Below are 21,645 nucleotides of genomic sequence, written 5' to 3'. Positions count from 1 at the left end.
AAACCCAGGAAGTTATCGACCAATTGCTCTGACTTCAAATTTATGTAAATTAATGGAAAAGATAGTTCAGAGGTTAACATATGAACTAGAGAAAAAGGGTAAATTTAGTAAGTATCAATGTGGATTTAGAGGTAAAAGATCAACTATGGATGCATTAATCAAGGTTAGCAATGAAGTAGAGAAGACAATAGCTATGAAAGAAATCATGGCAGTAGTGTATTTTGAGAAAAAGCGTATGACACGGTATGGAGAGAAGGGCTATTAATCAAAGCATCAAGGATAGGAATAGATGGAAATATGTATAATTGGTTATCTCAATTTTTGTTTGAAAGAACATTTGAAGTTCAAGTGGGAATGTGTCTGTCATTAAGTTATAAGGCAGAAAATGGTATTCCTCAAGGGAGTGTTATAAGTCCAATTCTTTTTAATATTATGATTAATGATATCTTTGACAGTGTAGGATTTGGTGTGGGATGTGCATTATATGTTGATGACGGGGCTATTTGGAAGAGAGGGCGAAATACAAAACAAGTGATTTCAGGTATGCAAACAGCTATTAAAAAGGTGGAAGAATATTGAATGGTAAATAGTAAATCAAGTTATATGATATTCAGTAGGAAAAAGGAAGATTTTAAGGATATTAAATTATTATTATATGGAAAGCCTTTAGAACAAGTTTTAAAAGTTTTAAATATTTAGGAATGTGGTTAGATGGGAGATATACATGGAAAAAACATATTGAGGAAATAGATTAAAAATGCAGGAGGGTCTTAAATGTGATGAGGGCAATAGCTGGGAAAGAATGGGGAGCAGAAAGAGACTCAATGATAATAATTTATCAAGCCTTGATAAGATCAACAGTTGATTATGGATGCATGATTTATGGCTCAGTGTCAGAATCATTGTTAAAAAAGCTAGATAGAATTCAATATAGAGCTATTAGAATATGCTTAGGAGCAGTTAAAACAACACCAGTCAATGCATTAGTAGAAGCGAATGAAATGCCATTGAAATCACGGAGAGTTAAATTGTCTTTGGTATTTTGGACATCTTTAAAGAGTTACACTGGAGAAAGTATAGCTAAAGATGTTTTAAATAATTGTTGGGAATACTTAAGTAATGAGAGAGGATATGGATGTAAGATAAAGCAGTTAGCAGAGAAATATCAGATTGCTAATATGGAATGTAGTGTGTCACCTGTATGGGGAGAGGTTCCGAAATGGATTGTTTCTGAGGTTAAAATTGATTTAGGAATATTAGATAAGAAACGGGAATGGGAGGAAATGGGTATGATTAAGTACCAAGTTAATAAATACATACAGGAAAGATTCTATGCAAGTATGCACATCTATACTGATGGATCTAAAGAACCAAGATCAGGAATTACAGGAATAGGAGTGTATATTCCAGAGTTTAAAATATCAATAACTAAACGATTAACATCTAAATTGTCAATTTATACTGTTGAAATGGTTGCTATTATAATAGGATTAACATGGGTAGAGGAGGTAAAACCGGACAGAGTAGTCATATGCTCTGACTCTGCTTCTGTTTTAACATCACTGTTTACTTATTGTACTGCTAGAGAAGATTTGATGTGTGAAATATTTTCATTATTATGGAGAATACAAAGGATAGGAATAGAAGTTGGATTCTGCTGGGTGCCAGCGCATGCAGGAGTAGCTGGTTATGAATCTGCTGATGAATTAGCAAAAAATGCTTTAAAAAGGGAAGAAATAGATTTGAATGTTCCATTAAGTAAATGCAAAATCAAATATATTATTAAGGAAAACATTATTAAAGAGTGGCAGGAAAACTGGAATACAGATAATAAGGGGCGGCATTTATATAATATTAAAAAAATGGTAGGTAAGAAATGTATAAATGGTAGAAATAGAAACGAAGAGGTTATAATGACTAGGATGAGACTTGGACACTCAAGACTGAACGCATCGCTCTTTATAATTGGAGTTCATGAGACTGGTTTATGTGAGAATTGTGGGGAGAAAGAAACAGTAGAACATGTGATATACAATTGTAAAAGGTATGATGAGGAAAGGAAGGAGTTGATATCATATTTAAACGAAAGAGGGAAGGTTAATAAGGATTTGGCATATTTGTTAGGATATGATTTTAATAGAGATAGAGTAGGATACAGAATGTTAATAGAATACATATATACTACAGGATTAAGTGAAAGGATTTAATATAAATATATTCCAGATTTCATAGGCCGGTCTGGAGGAGCTGAACACGCAGCGCCAGATCGGATATGGGATATGGAATGAGATGGAGCATCAAATAATTATATATAAGGATTGATATGCAAGGAAGAGGCAAGTGAGAATGGAAAAAAGAAAAAAAAGAAAGAAAAAAGAGAAAAAAAAGAAAAAAAGGAAAAACTGATCATAAGAAATCATGACTGCATAACAGCAAAGGTAGGTGGCGGTATGCACTGAGAATGCAATGCGCCAAAAAACGAAAGAAGAAGAAGAAGAAGTCTATGGAGAGTTGCTAGACTGCCCTGGGGTGCGTTTCCCGTACAACTATATAGCTCGCTGCTTAACTACCATAGTACGATGCATCGTTGGAGAAATCAACTAGCTAGTCACAACTGTTTCCTGAAACCGTATGTTGCAAAGTATCGTTCAACCACGTTTAGGCCGCTGTACGTGAGCTGTATCGTTCAGTTTCGTTCCGACAAACGGGGCACTAATTTTTCTTTTGCTCAATATGTTCAACGTTAATAAAAGATATCCAAGCAAAAAGTTCTCCACGCATTATCCTGCAGTTAATGAGAAAAGTGTATTTATTGGCGCACTATATTGACTGCGTATTGAGACATATAAAACTGTTGAGCTAGATTTTCAACCAATCAGCATCGAAAAATATAAGTAAGTCACAGCCGAAATCAAGCCAATATCACTACGCACATGTAAACATGGAGGAGGACGTAAGCAGCGCATCTTCCTCTGATAGCGGCGATCAAGCTCGATTAACACCCGTAAAGTGTATTCTTCATGTCGGAAAAGATGGTGGGAAAGGTCCGCAGCCCTTTACTGAAGTCCGATGGGAAAAAATCAAGCAATGTGCGTAGGAATGGCTCAAAACATCGGACACTACGGAGCTAACGTTAGCTATTGCTAATAAACATGTTGCCCTCCTGGACAAACCGGTCTCTGATGTCCCATCAGACTATGCTGATAACGACGAAAAAAAAAAAAAAAAGTTGAAATTATGACTATGCGTCATAATTATGAGATGAAAAGTTTAAATGATGACGTACTAAATTGAAATTATGATAGATAAAGTAAATATTCCACAGTGAAATTTTCTGAATTCAATATAATTGTATTTGTGAAAATGATTCAGTACTGAAACAGCATTTATGAGTTTTTACATATCTTCTGCTTGTTTCTGCAGTTCGTGTAGGCCTCTAAGACTAAAATTGATTATTGATGAACTTGAATAACTTGAATTTTGTTGAAAATAATTGTCTTCCCATACCGGGAGTCGAACCCGGGCAGCCTGGATGAAAACCAGGAATCCTAACCGCTAGACCATATGGGAGGCGTTGATACTGCCCCCTGGCACATTTGAAAGGCTGCACTGCACGGGACAATATAATGCTGGATCATGGTTATGCAGGAGAAGGAATCCTTGTCGCCAAAAAGCTAAAATTTAATTTATCGGTATGTAAATAAATATCGGGATAGCTTTTCCCAGGTGGAAAGAGCTAATGAAGGAGAAAGACTTTGAAAGGGCCGCTGAAGTTGCCTCCTTTCTTCTCGACGGGTAAGTCAAAGTTACGGTCTAAATGACAAGCTTTTTCCATTGCTTGGTTGTGTAAATCATTATATAGGCAGCATAACGGTAGAACATGTATAGTTAAACTCGATGATGTGCTATTGGAAGACATGTTGTCATAGCTTCTTGGCACATAACGGTTACCAAAGTTGCAACACGCATTTGAAAAAGCGAGGCGCTAGAGAGCACTATTCGTTTAAATGCAAAATAGAATTTCACCGCTAGATAGGAGGACTAACTTGTAGGTTCTTTAACAAAAAGCCTACAAAATCAAGGAGGTCAATGGGCAGCATGATTCCTGCTATAGCTCTCCCCAAAGTCTGTTCATGCGACCACCATCAACAAATGCTAACATTTGAAACTTCTACATATATTTTGAGTAGATAAACGATAGTATATTCTCCGAAATGTTTTTGCACTGATTAAGGATAGTTCGGGAGATACAAGTAAAAATTATCTTATACATCTTATACGTGTAATAGATCATAGCTACCAGAAAGATTAAATATTCGCTCAAAACCAACTTTACTTATCACACATTGCGTCTCTGAAATCGTGTGGTGATTTTCCAAATGATACAACTTAGTCTAAATAAGAGCAACGTGGAGTCCTCGGATTTCTTAAAAACAATACAACAACAAAACATGTTGTATGGACAAAAGATCTAAGATTTAAGATGGCTAAGTACAGTTTTTCAACCATCTAAAGTTTTTGAACAGAAAAAATTTAAAGAATAGAAGATATGATTTTAATAAAACTTTAGAGATTTAAATGAATTTAGTATAAACTCTGGATGTGCTCTAAAATGCAGACTAGCTTTACTGTGATATTGTCCCCCCGAGACTCATCTGGTATGTCGCCCTATATCCTGAAGCTTCAGTTCACACTGTAGTTTATCTCTGAAGGGTCTGGGGGTGTTTTATGACAACCTAAACTATTTGCTTTTTGGATTGTTTTTTATCGTTGCATAAAAGAACTACTTCACCTCTCTGGAAATGTAAGTTTTTTTATTTATATATTGATTTAGCTAAAACTTTGTTTACATTTTTAAATACATTTTAGTAACATAATATGTTATTATTCATTGGTTATATATTTTATTAATAATAATTTAATTTAAAATAGAGCTTAGTTCATTTTTTAGAACCATGTGTGTGCACGTGTGCAAAACAACTTAGAAATGATATTAAATTATTTACTTATTTATTTCATTTTTTGAAAATGTAGTTTTCTGTGTTTAGGTGTATAGAATATGCAGTTAAGGCACAAACATCATTATAGCTATGGAAAGCCATAAAAATGTAAACCCCCGCATGGACAAAAAATGCTGACTGAACAGTTTTTCAACCATCTAAAGTTTTTGAACAGACATTGTTTAATAACAATTATACTTTAGGTCACCGTTAAACAAAATCATTACAGTATTCTTCTAAAAGATAAATAGAAGATATGAATCTATTGAAACTTTAAAGATTTAAACAGTCATTTAATTTTAAGGTTATGCTTTGAAATGAATTTAGTATGGAAAGGCGTTAGCAGACTAACATGACATACACTCTGACACAATGCACAGAGGCTCGGTCTGTCACCCGATATCCTGAAGCTATCATTATGGTCAAGTAACTTCTTTCTCAGCGCTGATCAGAAGGACCTTATAAGCAGCCTATCAGTGGGACAGTCTCTAAATGTTCTCATGGTTGCTCTCTCTGAAGATAGACCTATGTTGTTGTCATTTTCTCACAGATACAACTTAAATTATTAAACATTTCACAGGCGTGAGATGACTTGTGACGCTTCAAATTATTTTACATACCCATGATAAATAAATAAAAAATATACTTTAAGTTCAAGTCGAATTTTTCCACAGACCATCGTTGTAGAATATTTTGTTTTTATTAAGACTTTTAATAATTTATTTAAAACATCTTTTATTTTTAAAAGATATCATTTAAACTTTTAAGATTTTACTTTGAAGTAAATTCAACACAACATTCACAATGTCTCATCCCATCACTGAATACACTCCTCTGAGTCAGAGACGCTGGTGTGAGAGAGAACCACATCGGTGATTTATGTTAACTCTCTTAAGACCTTCTTGAACATGTAAGTTCAAGAGTTGTAAGTTTCTAAACATGTAAGATGAATTTTATTTATTCATCTAAAACTAAAATAATTGGTTTCAGTAGATTTTTTTAGTAAGATATTTATTTTATATTATTGTGTGAAATATAAAACATTATTCTCACTTTCACCGTGCTCAGGAATGTGGAGTGGGTTCCTGTTTCATATGTCAGAGCTCACATGCTCCCTATGTTTTGAGACAGTTTTGTTCATCTAAAACTGAAATACTTGGTTCGGTAGATTTTATAAGTATTTCATTATATACTTTTAAAAAGAACAGAATATTTTTTTCAACCTTAGTTTAATTATTTTTGTGACCCATTCGTATGGACAATGATGTGTTAGGAGTCACTTCTTCAACTCTCTCTAAAATGTAAGATGATTTTTTATTTTTATAAGCATTTCATTATATACGTTTTAGCAAGATATTTATTGTATAAGCATTTCATTTATATACTTTTAAAAGAACAGAATATTTTTCAACCTTAGTTTAATTGTTTTAGAATATATAAATTATATAAAGGATAGAATATAAAGGATAGAATGTTTTATGTAAGATAATTATTTTAGATTATATCATTTATATAAAGGATAGAATGTTTATGTAAGATGATTTTTTATTCATCTAAAACTAAAATAATTGGTTTCAGTAGATTTTACTTTAAAAAGGATGTGATGTTGTTTCAGCACATGTTCAGATGTCAGTGCCCGATGCTCTGGAATGCGAGGGGGTGCCTGTGACACACCACACACACACATATATGACACAAAGCTTGTTGTCTGTGACACACACACACATAACTAGAACATGACACCGGCTGTTTGAAGCCGTCAAAACTATCCGTCAAACTATCCGTAAAAAAACTATCCGTCAAAACATCTGTTCTGTTAAAATAGGTCAAACTATCCGTCAAAACTATGATTTAGCATAGGAAGGTCAATAGGGCAAAACTAACTGTCAAACTACATGATCGATAGGGCAAAGGTTAATCCCATGACCTCATTCGGGAAGTTCAACCCATCAATCATAAAGGTCACCGGAAGTTCAACCTGTCAAAAGGTCAAAGGTCAAAGTCATTAATCATTTTGACACAATGACCCTGATAGATACTACTGATCTACCTAAAAATGCTTATCAGTTGTTTCAATATTTCATTTTTTTTTTGAGCTTCTGTTGTTGCAGAAGTAGAAGCTTTATTTAAGGTTTAGTACATAATGCTTTCATTTCTGTCATACGGTGTTTAATCATTTGTAAATAAGACCTGAAAGATCCATGATTTTGATATTGGGTAAGCTTTTGTGAAAAGAAAATTTAAGCATTTTAGAAATGTGTTAATTGACTGTATATATCATGTGAAAAACATGAATTGTGTTGATAGTATGGTCACAACAGACAAATGTTGTGCTAATTGTGTTTAGAGTTTTGAAAATGTGATGAAAGATTGGACAAAGGGATGACCAGTTAATGTCATTTACATGCACATTTAAACATGTTGCTTTTATCATTGAGTTTTAATTGCAAGAATTCAAAACAGAGAAACTGAATTGGGAAAAAGGATTTATTTAGAATTTTTTTTAATTATTTTTTTATTAGTAGTACAGCTGATGCATCAGTGATGTTTTATTCTCCTTGTCACACACACTCAGGCAAATCCATCTCTCCATCAGTACAGTATTGTATTAGGAGGATACTGCCTATTAAATGTTTGCCCCTCTGACATGCAAACTCGATTCTATCCTCATGTGCTGAGAATATCTTTTCCCGTGGACGATGTCGCAGCTGTATACCTCTTTTATCCATTTCCTCCACCGTCACTGAACAAGGCTCTGAAACAAACATCTCACTGTCACTGTCACAATATACATTCATTGATTCATCAGAACCAGAACAACTATAAGATTACATCAAACTTACAAAATAAAATACAGTTAGAAAAGCCTAATGTGTCTTTGATGTATGGTTTAGAGTGTTCATACTTACTCAAACACTTAATATTCCCTCTCCATTCGCCTTGTTCACAGGTCATGTATTTGGAGTAGGACTGACGCTGAACCAGTGTGTATTTATTAAAGCAGACGTATTCAACTCTCTCCCCTGAATTGTATTCAGGTTTTGTCATTTCTGTTGTATCTGCAAATTCTACTTGTGGTGGTCGCTCACATTTCCCTGAAGGCAAAGCAAAGTTCTTTTTTTATTTTTAGATCACCACAAAAATTGGCAAATGACATTTATAAACCTCAAGCCCCATCACAAGCCACATGCCTTTTTATGGCCTTCAACCATAGAACATGATTTTATGTAATGAACATTATTAAAATGTGAATTTGGGGTCTTCTAAAATGTTTTAAAAAATGCCTTTCTGTATTGAAGAGATCTGTGGATATTTCTATATAATATGTTATAACCAAATCTAAATTTGTGTCTGAAGTTGCGGTTATGCATGTAAAGCTCATCGCCACAGTGCTAGTGCGTAGCTATGCTGTTGCTAGGTTATTCTGGGTGGTTGCTAGGACATCTTCTTGGCCCAAATCAAGAGAGATGATGTGCCAATGAATTACGTATCAAAGTTGAGCATTTACTTTAACATGAGCAATAGTGATGCTTGCAAACACTGCTAATAAAACTCAGCTATGAGTAATGGGTGTGTTTTAGGCTTTACGTGCGTTAAACCAATCAGAGTCTCATCTCTCATTCCCTTCAGACCAGCGCGCCCATGGGCGCATATGCTATTTAAACAATGTGGCGCAGGCCGTCGAAACATCTGCCTGGCACTACATTGCGCTGGGTGTATAATAGGGCCCATAGTCTTAATGGTGTTTTGCTAATTATTGTCAAACTAACCACAGGCTCTACTCTTCAGCACAATAACCCCCAAAACACATTACAGAAAACCTTTTAAATTCCAAAATAACAGAACATTAAACACTAGCAGCTCTCCCACTACATTAATATTGACCAAAACACATGAAATAGCACTTAATTGTAAAATGTACTCTTCTTTAACAGTCAGAAGCAAAGCATGCTGGGAACTAGAAATCTGGTGCAACTCATTCCGTGAATGTGTGTATATATGCGTGTACATACATTCACATTTATGGGAACATGTATGTGAAATATGTGTACACATTAAAGGATTCAACTTCATGAATATTACATGTAATGCTATTTTTGCCTTAATTTCTAAATATTTTATATGTATCAGTATATAGCTATACATGGTCAATGCATATATTGCAGTATATTGAAAAATATAAGGAGTACTTTCCCATATATGGAAATGTATTATGTAATATAACACATTATATTTTGCAGTATATTCCCATATATTTATGTTCGTAAGGGTTACCTCCTACACATTTAGGAAATGGCTCGTCCCATTCTCCAGTTGGCAAGCAGGTGATTTCACTCTGTCCTTGTAATTCCGATCCCTTCCCAACACATGAAAGAGTTATTGTGTGTCCAGGTCTGATTGAAACCTCAGGCCCCGGGTGTCCGTCTGATCTCATGTTTACAGTCAGGTTTGCGACACACATTATCTCTAAAGAACATAAAGATTTGATAAATCAAGCATCCTCCATGTGAACAACAGATCTATCATTGATCAATGTTGAAGATTTTATTATTTAGAAAATAAGTAATTTAACTATTTTTTGTACACTATTATTTCCTCTGTGTGTGACTTTTGAATTGACTTTGGAACCTGAGAGCTGTGTTGTTACAGCAGAGAATTCTATTTCAGTAAAGTCACATGGTACAAACTATTTCTCAAAATACCTATAGAATGTATTAGCATCTTTGGGACAAGGAGAAGGTATATACGTTTGCTGGACAATCTTTCTGGAGGGTCTTTCTGCGGGCGTCTTTCTGCAGAAGGGTACTCGGCTTTGTTTGTTAATAAAGTCTAATATTTCTGAAGTCATTTCCCTGAAAAGAATTAAACCACAACATCTATCTTTGTCCAATCCAAGGCTTTTGCCGTCTGTGTCCTTACCTTCACATTTAGGGAAAGGGCTGCTCCATTCTCCACTTGGCTGACAGGTGATTTCTCTCTGTCCTTTTAACATCAGCCCTTGTCCATTGCATGAAAATATTAACTTGTGTCCATGTTTGACGGGACCCTCAATATCAGGGAATCGCTCTATTTCTAAGTCTTCCACTGCTGTGTTTAGAGGACATGTTGCCTCTAGAGAAAGCAGACATTAGATCACATATTTATCCACACAGAAGCTTTTATACTTTGTGGCCCAGTGTTCAAGAGTAACTATGCTAATTACTTTTGCAAAATTAGTGGTTTAGCATAACAATTACATTTTTGTTATAAATTCAACAAGCAGCGTTACAGTAAAGAAAACTGAGCTAAAATTGAAGTATACATCTATCCCTAACAACCTCATGAAAAATTCAAGATAATATAATACAATACACAATATAATGCATATCCTGACTAAGGTCTGTTAGTGATACAAATAAATTAATAAAACAAATGACATTTTTCCACTTAATTCACCATCAGTCCCAGCTGATGTTTGTCATGTATAGTAATTTTTTACCATTATGTAAGTAAATGTGATTTTTGATTCATTACATTTTAAGTGACTCTCTTGTGCAGAAGTTTTCACTCCATTTTCCATTTTCACAGATTCATCGTCCTTCTGGAATTTCATTGAATAGCTTTATTTCCATACTCGTATCTTTCTCATGTGCCAAAAAAACAAAACAAGAAAAAAATATATGTGGCGAGAGACTGTGGAGTCAGATATATTATTTAAAAATGTCCTCATTAATAGCTTTAGATGCATTCAGGTGTGTACATTATACTTAGTGTCCCTACTACTTTATTTAAAGAGTTGCTATCATCATTTTATTTTGCGATTTCACCAAGGATTATTGTGACCATTTTTAAATCACTCAATCCTTTTTCTCAGGTTAGAAACTTTTTTATAAGAAAGGACTACAATGGCACTAAAACACTCATTTGATTTTGATTCTAGACAGCATTTGATTAGCCTGGCAAGCCAGACCTACATCAAGATGTTAGGTCTGGCAACTCACCATAGACACGGCTCAATCTGAGGGGTGGGATAAACGGCTATCTTTCAAATTCCCTCTGCACGCAATAGGACAGCGCTTCACCCAACCAGAGCGTTTTCCCAACAGCGGCGCTAGTTGATAGATTCAACTTTTGCCATATCTGGCCGGCAAAACTACGAACACATCTTCCTTTTTTAAAGAATGACTTAAGTGCTGTTCTATGCTCTTTTCTCAAAGAAAAACTTAACTCCAAGTCCTCCAGAGTCGCGGACAAAGCCGATTCGAAAGATGTTCGCCAGCAGCAGCCGTCATTCTTTGTTTTCAAGTGGCAGGGAACCGTCGCAACTCTGTCGTCGTTATGTTAAGCCCGCCTCGCTTACTCTATACACGATGTGATTGGCCTGACCCAATTTAGGTTTTTGCAGCTCGAAAGTCAATGGAGAGTTGCTAGACTGCCCTGGCTGCAAAATACATTTTGCTGCCGCTAGGGTGCGTCTAGATTTCTAGGCTAGCATTTGATTGGACGTCCAGCATATATCAGCAAAAACTGATAATGTTTAACATTACAATAACATATTAATGTAGTGCACATGGACTAAACTCAAATTATGATTTTACTGAGTCTTCAAAGCAAATTGATTTTGTAATTATTGTTGTCCCCACCACAAATTATCTGTGGACTTGATGTTATTCCTCTTGATTGTCAAATATCTAACAGTCTCTCTTCATTTTCACATACAAGATTATTATTATTATTTTATTTTTTACTAATCTGTAAGACGTTTTAAAAGTCAGTTATCATCACCAATCAAAATCTTACCTTCACATGTTGGTGTTTCTTCCCACTTTTTATTGCGGCAGAAAACTGTACTCTTCCCATTCATTAAATATGAGCTTCGACATTTGTATGTTACTCTAGATCCATGTGCATAAAATTCTTCAGGTTTAGATGTTATGAATGCATTTTCCACCTTTGGAGGAATGTTACAACTGATGCCCACTAAAAAAAAAATATTAAAATAAATTCATGAAATCCAATCAGACTGAGATTAATATTGTCAATAGATTATATTGTCCACTATATGCTGTCGCTGCTCCTCACAAAAATATAGTAAGAGTTTGAGAAGCTCACCCTCACAAACTGGTTTCTCCCATGTACCTCTGGTACATGTAATGTAGCTTTGAGTTGATTTGAACCCTGGATCACATTCCACTTCAAGAGTTCCTCGATCACGAGGGCTTTGCTTTAGTTTTCCATGGTGAACACTGGGAAAAGCACCACATTCTTCCTCCCCTGTAAAGACAGAAAACAGGAAGCACATTTCAGTACACTATCATTCGTCTAACACCTGAGACTGACAATACAGTTTTTTACAATCGCTATGACAGTTTTTTCAATACATTTAACAAGTTTCCTAAACTCTTAACGCACCAACACACCTAAAACACACAATTGGCAAAACGGTTAATTTCATGCTCAAAATCACACATTGCAAACTAAACTCCAAAACTAATTTTCAAAATACAATAATACACTAACACAATACACTATGTCTAACAAAACACTGCAAACATGTTTCAAAATCAAATAATTATTCAAAACACTAACACATGTTCTCTTCCAACAGGAACATTTAGTCAATCATAACACAATGACAAAAAAAACACTATCATCAGCTGAAATTACAGAAACTGCATTATTTTATATGTGTCAGGTCTGCCCTTATACAACAGACAGTATACTGTATTGATCATAGATTGTGTTTTGCACTGCAGTTTTTTTTTTTTTTGAAGTCTCTCTACATTTTTGTTTTGTTTGTAATGTAAATGCATGCATTTTGTTGTTGTTGTTTTTGTTTTTTTGCAGCAGAAATTCAATACAACAAAATAAATGACCCTTCTTAGAGTAGCTTTATAGAATGTATGGTTTGTGAAAAAAAGAAGACAGAGACAGAATTGCTGCAGTAACGGCTTTATTTGCAACAGGACATTTCTGCAAGATAACAAAAATATGCAATATAGCTGCCATTTACAGTATTACTGTATGTGAAAATACAAAATATACAAACAGAAAAGGCCATCTTCTTATCTGCCCAGTCTTCTGCATTTGTCCACGTTCTCATCCACATCACACCATATCTTCCCTGGCAAGGCATCTTGGGAAGAATCTTTTGGCATGCCTTATCCTGGTAGTGTCCAGCTGTGATGTCTTGGTTTGCAGCATCTTTTGCATACAGGAGGGACATTTGGTCCTGTGGACTATGGTCAAAAACCTTTCAACTCCAGGCTGAGAAAACTCCTCAATGGGGTTGAGGAAAGGGAAATAAGGGGCAAGGAAAATGGACATCATCCTCTGATGGGCGTCAAACCTGGCTGTGACTAGACGGGAATGGTGGAATGCCCCATTGTCCCATATTTGCATAACTTCAATCAGCTGTTTCTCACTAGCAATGGAATAATGTGAAAATACAAAATATACGAACAGAAAAAGCACCAGAAGAATGAAAAAAAGAGTCATCTTCTAATTATTTGCATAATTCAATCAGCTGTTTCTCAGTAAGAATATAATAAAATACAGGGGATATATTTGTGTTTCAGTTCACTATATAAACAGCTGTTTACCTTGACTTTAGCCTGTAAGGTTAGGTTTAGCACGTGGTGTTATCTGTTCTGACATACAGTGTTAAAGCATTGGTAAATTTGGCAGTAAAAATCCATTGTTTTGGTCTTGTTTGAGCTTGTGTGTAAAAGAAGTTCAAGCATTTTAAATTTGTGTTAATTGTATGCATTTTGTGTTAAAGCAACAAGAAATGTGTTAATAGTATAGCTTACGCAGACGGATGTAGTGCTAACTGTGTTAAGAGTTTTGGAAAATTGTTAAAAGTATTGAAAAATCTGTCATAGCAATCGTGAAAAACTGTAATGAAACTCACGGATGCACCGAGGTTCTTCAGACCAAGAGCCTTTGCTGCATGTCACTGAATCCCACCAGTTCCCAGTGAAGGGTTTATAACCCGTGTTGCAGGAGTAAAAGATTTCTTCTTCACTGGAGGGGTGGCTGTATGTGAACCCGTTTTCCACGGATAGATCAGGGCACGATTTCTGCTTTGCTGTGAGGAAACAGTTTAAAAACTTTAAAATTCTGATCTCATATTTTTTTGAATCGTCATTATGCAGATGTATAATGACTTGATTGGATATTGAAAATGTTCAAGATAAAGGCAAATTCTCAATTTCTCTCAGTATGACTGACAGACAAAGACAAAAACGAAAAACTTCCAAGGAAGCGTAAACTCACAGAAAGGGACATTATTATCCCACCCATGAGCTCTGATTGATTTCATTTGCTTTTCTTTTAAAAACTATGAACACAATGTTTTTACACTTTTTTATCTATATTTTTTTAAGTATTTTTTACTTATTTTTTTAAGTACAATTTAATCTGATATGACCTGTCATGCAGTTCACTATCACTGTTTCACCATCAGCATATTAAGATTTTTTAACTGGTTTTATGTTTTCATATTTAATGTTTTTTCAAAGATATTTTGAGAATCACAAAAATCACACAACGACACAACTGTGTATATTAAATGGTGAAGTACTTGCACAACTAGTCAACACTCTCTAGAGCTACAGTTAAATGTTTTGGGAAGTGCATATAATATAAAATTCATGTTCAATTCAATAAAATCTACATGAAAAAGTAAAAAAAAAAAAAAAAAAAACATTAAAAAAACAAAAACAAAAAGCACTTACCTTGACATTGGCCACAATTAAAGAAAAACAACCAAAAGACGAAGCCGAGGAGTTTTACTGGAACTCTCATTTTGATCTCAATTCACAAGTATCTTTGTTGGTCTGTCTCTGATACTCTTGTCTGCTTGAGGATCAACAAATTAATCATTTACCAAAGTCAAAGAGAGGTTTTGCTGACACCAGACCACTGTAAATGAAAAAAAGAAAATCTTATCTGATGCAGCAATTCGCATTTGTCATTTAGACACACCAAAATACAATTTACTTTAGAGAATTCAGACTTCTTGAGTCATATTTATGCAACATATGAACAGGAAGCAAAGGGCAGGTTCCGGAATAATTGCCATGTTTGAATCTGAAATCTGTAGCTTAATCTGTTAATGGTTTTCACTGGATCATGTTCTTCTTGAACCAAATTATAAAGTACATTATGTGATGAATGATAGAGCATAGAAAAGATTGAGATTGAAAAAGATTCACAACACTTTTTAACTTTTGGACATTGTAATGCAAAATTAATGTAACTCCCATTGCAAAATGTGTCCATTAGAATTGAGCAATCTATTGAACTGACAAAAAAGAGAGGCAGAAGAAGAGTTTGACCCTTAAAGTATTTGCCTGTACTTAGATTGTTGTTGTCTCTTAGAAAACACTAAAAAAAAAAAAAAAAAAGTTGGAAAAACTGGATGTCATTTACTGGATCTTACAGTGTTGACTTTTTGTAAACGCTGATTTATTAAACTCAAAGGTCTTTAACTTTATTTGCAAATGGTTGTCATGTGATAACAGATTCTTGGCACATTCAATGAATATGTTCAAAACACGGCCTGGAACTCTTTAAGAAATGCATCATTTTTAAATAGTAATTGAAGAAAGAGTGCTGAACCTTCAGAAAATGCTGACTGTGAAGATAAATGTCAAACTAAATACTATATGGAGTTGTTTTATTTTTTTGAGGTTTGCAAAACAATTGCAACCATATACCAAACTTGAGACATGTCTAAATATTAAACCCCCTAATTTGATTAGAATTTTTTATAACAATAAGCATTAGGCCTACATAACATAAAAAATTAAACAGACAAAATTCATAGGATTAAAAAAAAGAGTTTTGGATCAAAGCTTGATTTGTAGTAACTGATAAACTTATTTTCATTTAAGTTTAATCTTTTAAACGTATTATTTTGTTTAATTATTTATTTATTAAAATAGCTTGAGTAACAGAGTTCTTACAGTTTTTTACGATTGCTATGACAGATTTGTCAATACTTTTAACAATTTTCCAAAACTTTTAACAGCACTACATCTGTCTGTGTAAGCTATACTATTAACACATTTATTGTTGCTTTTTCACAAAATGCATACAATTAACACAAATTTAAAATGCTTGAACTTCTTTTACACACAAGCTGCTCAAACAAGACCAAAACAATGGATTTTTACTGCCAAATTTACCAATGCTTTAACACTGTCAGAACAGATAACGTCTCTGTTACGTATGTAACCCTCGTTCCCTGAGTAGGGAACGGAGACGTTACGTCGGATGACGACGAATGGGGTTTCGCTTAGAAATCCTATCACCTTCGAGTATATAAACCGAGCCAATGGCAAAGAAATGCCATGGGTCTGCGGAATTTGCATAGCGTAACTCCGCCCCACCGCGTGGGTATATAAGGAAGTACGCCGGCAACATGCAGATATGTCTTCGCTGAGGAGCCGAGACTGAGCTCAGGTGTTCCAGCGGTACAGCGGAAGTGGCAGGGAGACGTAACGTCTCCGTTCCCTACTCAGGGAACGAGGGTTACATACGTAACCGAGACGTTCCCTTTCGTTGTCACTCCGAGTTACGTCGGATGACGACGAATGGGGTTCCCAGTGTAATAACGCTACCTCTCGACTGTCTTCCAGTGTCCTGCGTAAGTCTGAGCTCCCTGTCGTGAGACTGGCACGGACGAAGGAGTCCTACTTAACACAGGAATACCAAGGTACACTGGGAAGCATATCTCAGCGGAAATATGCAATTATTAGGCTCACTAGGCTCACCTGAGTAAAATATCGCACGTATCCCATCCGTAGAGAGGAAATGGCGAGCAAGCTAAGACACCTGAGCAGAATCTAGTACCGGCTAGTTGAGGCGAGTACATGAGAAGAAACTGGCTCCACTCGGAGATTGTAGAATCTCGCAAATGTGTTAGGTGTCGCCCAGCCTGCAGCTCTGCAGATGTCTGTTAGATGTCTGTGAATTGAAACACAAATATATCCCCTGTATTTTATTCTATTGTTACTGAGAAACAGCTGATTGAAGTTATGCAAATATGGGACAATGTGGCATTCCACCATTCCCGTATATAGTCACAGTCTGGTTTGACACCCATCAGAGGGTGATGTCCATTTTCCTTGCCCCTTACTTCCCTTTCCTCAACCCCATTGAGGAGTTTTCTCAGCCTGGAGATGAAAGGTTTCTGACCATTATTCCACAGGACCAAATGTCCCTCCTGTATGCAAAAGATGCTGCATACCAAGACCTCACAGCTGAACACTGCCAGGGGTGGATAAGGCATGCCAAAAGATTTTTCCCAAGATGCCTTGCCAGGGAAGATATCAGGTGTGATGCTGTTGAGAACATGTGCCCAAATGCAGAAGACCGGGCAGATTAGAAGGTGGCTTTTTCTGTTTGTATATTTTGTATTTTCACATACAGTAATACTGTAAATGGCAGCTATATTGCATATTTTGTTATCTTGCAGAAATGTCCTGTTGCAAATAAAGCCGTTACTGCAGCAATTCTGTCTCTGTTTTCTTTTTTCATAAACCATACATTCTATAAAGCTACTCTAAGAAGGGTCATTTATTTTGTTGTATTGAATTTCTGCTGCAAAAACAAACAACAACAACAATAGCATTTACATTACAAATGCATGCATTTACATTACAAACAAAACAAAAATGTAGAGAGACTTCAAAAGAAACTGCAGTGTAAAACACAATCTATGATCAATACAATATACTGTCTATTGTATAGGGGCAGACCTGACACATATAAAATAATGCAGTTTCTGTAATTCCATCTGATGTTAGTGTTTTTATGACATTGTGCTATGATTGACTAAATGTTCCTGTTGGATGAGAACATGTGTTAGTGTTTTGGTAGACATGTAGTGTTAGTGTATTGTTGTATTTTGAAAATTAGTTTTGGAGTTTAGTTTACAATGTGTGATGAAATAAATTCTTTGCCAATTGTGTGTTGTAGGTGTGCTGGTGCGTTAAGAGTTTAGGAAATTTGTTAAAAGTATTGAAAAAATTGTCATAGCGATTGTAAAAAACTGTAAAGAAGATATTTAGCAATTAACCATTATTTTAAGGGATTTTTTTTTTTTTTTTTAATTGTGACATTATTTGGACCCACAGCTAGGAACAAGAAAAAATTATAGCATCTGATTGTCTGCATTTTTATTTTACAAACATCATATTTGTGAAGTTTGAATTTATGATTGTCAATATATGCTTACTAGACTTTATTGGACAGTAGATTAAATGATTAATACATAATGTAAACTGTTGTCACTATGCTTTTAATGGCTAATACAGTTTTTCTCAATTGCTAAAACACAATTTCTGAAATCTTGCTCCATTTTCTGAAAACATTAAACACAAAACCTCATCTTCAAGCACTATTTACAAAACCTCTGACTCCTCTTGCAAAATGAAACTTTCGCCTCAAAACAGTTTTACCTGTGTTCAAAATCAAACACTGCTCTCAAATCATAGACAAAGTGATCAAAATGATTTACATATCAAGCAGTCAGTAAACAATACACCAAAAAATAGAAAACACATTGTTCAAAACATATAGTTCTTGAAAGATATCTATGGACTGCTATTCTGTTTGTAGACTTACCCGTGACACCTTACTGTACCATCAAAAAGTTCAGGGAGAAGTACATTTTTAATCTCAAAACAAATTTTCAAATCTCATTGTCTTTTGATGAACGAAAACATGTTCTATCATAGTAGCTCAAAATTGATCAGAAATTACTACTCTGTCTGCTTTGCTCTTTGCAATTTTTTTTTTGCCTACTTGTACCCCTATTTTTACAGTACTGTACCCTACATCTCACAAACTTGTCCTTTGTCTCTGTGATACTAGCCGTTTCTCAATACCAAGTACGCAAACTTCAGACTTGAGTCCTTGGTAGTTCGGACTTGACAAGTTCGACTAAGGAGAACGAACTCCTGAGAACGGGAGGACGCAAGTCCGATAGGCTAATTCTGCAAATGGAACAGCAGCGTACTTGATAGCGTCACTCAGCTCGCTCTGGCAACTCCGGTTATCTCTTTATGTATATTTAGGCTACAATAAAACAAAATATGTTATAAAACACCACTCTGCCTCTTTTCATTTTCATTTAAAAAAATCTTAAACATATTACAGTTTTTCTGAATTGCTAAAACACTAAACCCCATTCTCTGAACCAAAATTCTCAATAGTCTAAACCAATTTGTCGAATAAATCGCTCTTTCTGTAAAACATTAAACAAGTTCAGGTAGTTACAACACTGTTTGCAAATCTCATGCACTCTTTTTTCAAAACTCTAAACACATTCTCACTCACTAAACACATTTTGCACTGTGATGCACTTATGTTTCAAAATGCTAAACACAGGTAGGCGAAAGTTAAGCACAACTGCAACACAGTTGTCATCGTTTACACACAACGACTCAAAATTGTTCACACTTATTTCTAATGATGTGACCAAACCAACTGTGCATAATACAAGTCAGTTCAGAGTCCCAACATTTACTCAAAATGTTGCACTGAATGTTGATACCAACAATGGATGGAAACAATATAAGAGGGAGAGATGGAAAAGGATGAGTAAGAGGAGGTGAACAAGCAGGAAGAGGATGAGGACGAGGAAGAGCAAGATATGGAGAATATTGTCAAGGCTGGATCTGGCTTTAGGGTTTTTCCCTTTGCCTGCAGAGATGACAGTGTCTGAGATGTGGAGAAACTCCTCTGGCCGGACCAACATGAAGACATGATGCTGAAGCAGAATAAAATCTCTCTCACTGACCTTGATTCTGCAGTTGCACAACTCTTCTGAGTGTACTTTACTGTAACATGCTTTTCATTTAGAGTTTTTTACTGTAACCTTTTTGGCGTTTGCAGTTGGGTCACTGTATTTTCACAGTATGCAAGTGGTGAATATACAAACATGCGATAAGGCCTACTATTCAATATTCAGTACAATACTATACTTGCAGTGAATACAGTATACAATTTATTTACCTTACTACTGTAAGTTGTCATTACTATATTTTTTTACGAAATTGTAAAATTTGTTTACTTTGTTACAATATACTTTTTTTTCTGTAACTGCATGCTTTGGATTCTGTGTTCTACATATTTTGATGTAGTGTCTAATGAATGATCTGTAGTGTTTATAATTTTGACTCGCTGTGTGTATGATCTGAGAGCATTGTTTGATTCTGAGCACAGACAAAATGGTTTTGAGGCAATTGTTTGATTTTGCCAGAAGAGTCAGAGGTTCTGTGAATGTGGTTTGAAAATTTGGTTTTGTGTTTAAGGTTTTGAGAAAGTGAGTAATGGTTTCAAGAAATGTGTTTTAGCAATTCAGAAAAACTGTAATGGCCACACAAATGTGGTTCAGGCAACACAATTGATTATCTTCACTTCATATTTATAACAACATGAAATATAAAACACAACCCTGACTCTTTTTGTTTTCATTTTAAAAATATATACATAAAAAAAAAAACATTATAATATTAATAATTGAAACTGACATTTAGCAAAAAGAGACAGGGTTGTGTCATTTTATTTTATTATATATGTACATACAGTGAAGAGAATGTAGGCAACACAATAAAATATTTTATGTTTTAAATATATAAAATAAAATGACATACCTTTTTTTGTTAAATGTCGGTTTTAATGATCAATAATAGCCATTATAAAAGTATAAGTAGCCTAAAAGGTATAATAGGATACAATAATAAAGCAAACGATTCAGTCAAAGTCAGCTTTCTAGGCTACAACGTTAAAGTTAAATAGACTAATATAGCTATGAAACTTCACTTTGCCCTCAGACAAAACGTTTTTCCAGGGAACAAATTATAGATTGAGACAAATAAAACAAATAAATAAATCGCCGGTTAGATATACACAAGACGATTTATATCTCATGTTAAACCACTAGACTAGAGACATCCAAGCCAGCGGCAAACGTCAGAAGGACTAGCCGAGGAAAGGCTGTTCTCGGCGGGGTACATGAGTGCCGAGCGTCCAGTGATTGCCTGGATCTCACAACTCCGAAAACGTCAGATCAAATTTTTAAATAGGCGCTATCTTTATAAATAAACCAAAGATTTGAGCTTTAAACAACTACATTCTCACCTGAAAAACTCTTAAAACTACATTTCGTGACACAATAACAGTAGTATTTTTAAATTACGCGGGGTTTCTCCTCTGCTATTGACGCTTGCTGGTTGGTGTGGGATGCATTCTGGGATACCTGGCTGTCTCAAGTCCGCACAAGTCACCTCTCGATGCATCCTCGGTAAAAGGGGCGGATCAAGAACACATCCGGGGATTTGAACTGGACTTGGCTAGATGTGAACTTTGAATTGGAACAGTACTTGGGCAGCGACTGATGACGTTTCACAAGTCCACAAGAACACAAGTACAGACAAGAACGCATATTGAGAAACGGCTACTGTAATTCTTGTTCCCTTTCGTGGTCACTCAGAGTTACGTCGGATGACGACGAATGGGGTTTCGCTTAGAAAGCCTATCACCTTCGAGTATATAAAATGAGCCAATGGCAATGAAATGCCAAGGGTCTGCGGAATTTGCATAGCGTAACTCTGCCCCACCTCGTGGGTATATAAGGAAGTACGCCGCA

General features: G+C 35.2%; 1 protein-coding gene across 2 annotated transcripts; it reads right to left on the bottom strand.

Annotated features, from left to right (window-relative positions):
- Positions 1-7,473: 7,473 nt before the first annotated feature.
- On the bottom strand, positions 7,474-18,896 carry LOC311085006 (coagulation factor XIII B chain-like). Of its 2 annotated transcripts, none has more exons than XM_084117389.1 (9): positions 18,618-18,896; positions 14,720-14,906; positions 13,894-14,070; positions 12,093-12,254; positions 11,781-11,960; positions 9,921-10,112; positions 9,276-9,467; positions 7,910-8,095; positions 7,474-7,755 (listed from the first exon to the last, which is right to left on the bottom strand). In XM_084117389.1, the coding sequence occupies exons 2-9, from the start codon at positions 14,787-14,789 to the stop codon at positions 7,562-7,564; spliced, it is 1,353 nt and encodes a 450-aa protein (XP_083973515.1). In that variant the 5' UTR covers positions 14,790-14,906; positions 18,618-18,896; the 3' UTR covers positions 7,474-7,561. The 2 variants fall into 2 exon arrangements, with proteins under 2 accessions (XP_083973515.1, XP_083973516.1); XM_084117390.1 differs by lacking the exon at positions 18,618-18,896 and adding an exon at positions 14,985-15,259.
- Positions 18,897-21,645: the final 2,749 nt, after the last annotated feature.

Source organism: Abramis brama, assembly GCF_963993115.1.
Source record: "Abramis brama genome assembly, chromosome: 6".
NCBI lineage: Eukaryota > Metazoa > Chordata > Actinopteri > Cypriniformes > Leuciscidae > Abramis > Abramis brama.
This window is presented reverse-complemented; position numbering and strand designations above follow the sequence as displayed.

Bases quoted from the DNA above. Each gene is read 5' to 3' on its own strand.
- LOC311085006 (XM_084117389.1), bottom strand. From the start codon at position 14,789: ATGAGAGTTCCAGTAAAACTCCTCGGCTTCGTCTTTTGGTTGTTTTTC. The intron at 11,961-12,092 runs GTGAGCTTCTCA...TTTTTTTTTTAG, and splicing joins GGAGAAACCAGTTTGTGAGG to TGGGCATCAGTTGTAACATT. The intron at 7,756-7,909 runs GTAAGTATGAAC...TGTTTGTTTCAG, and splicing joins AGGGAATATTAAGTGTTTGA to AGCCTTGTTCAGTGACGGTG.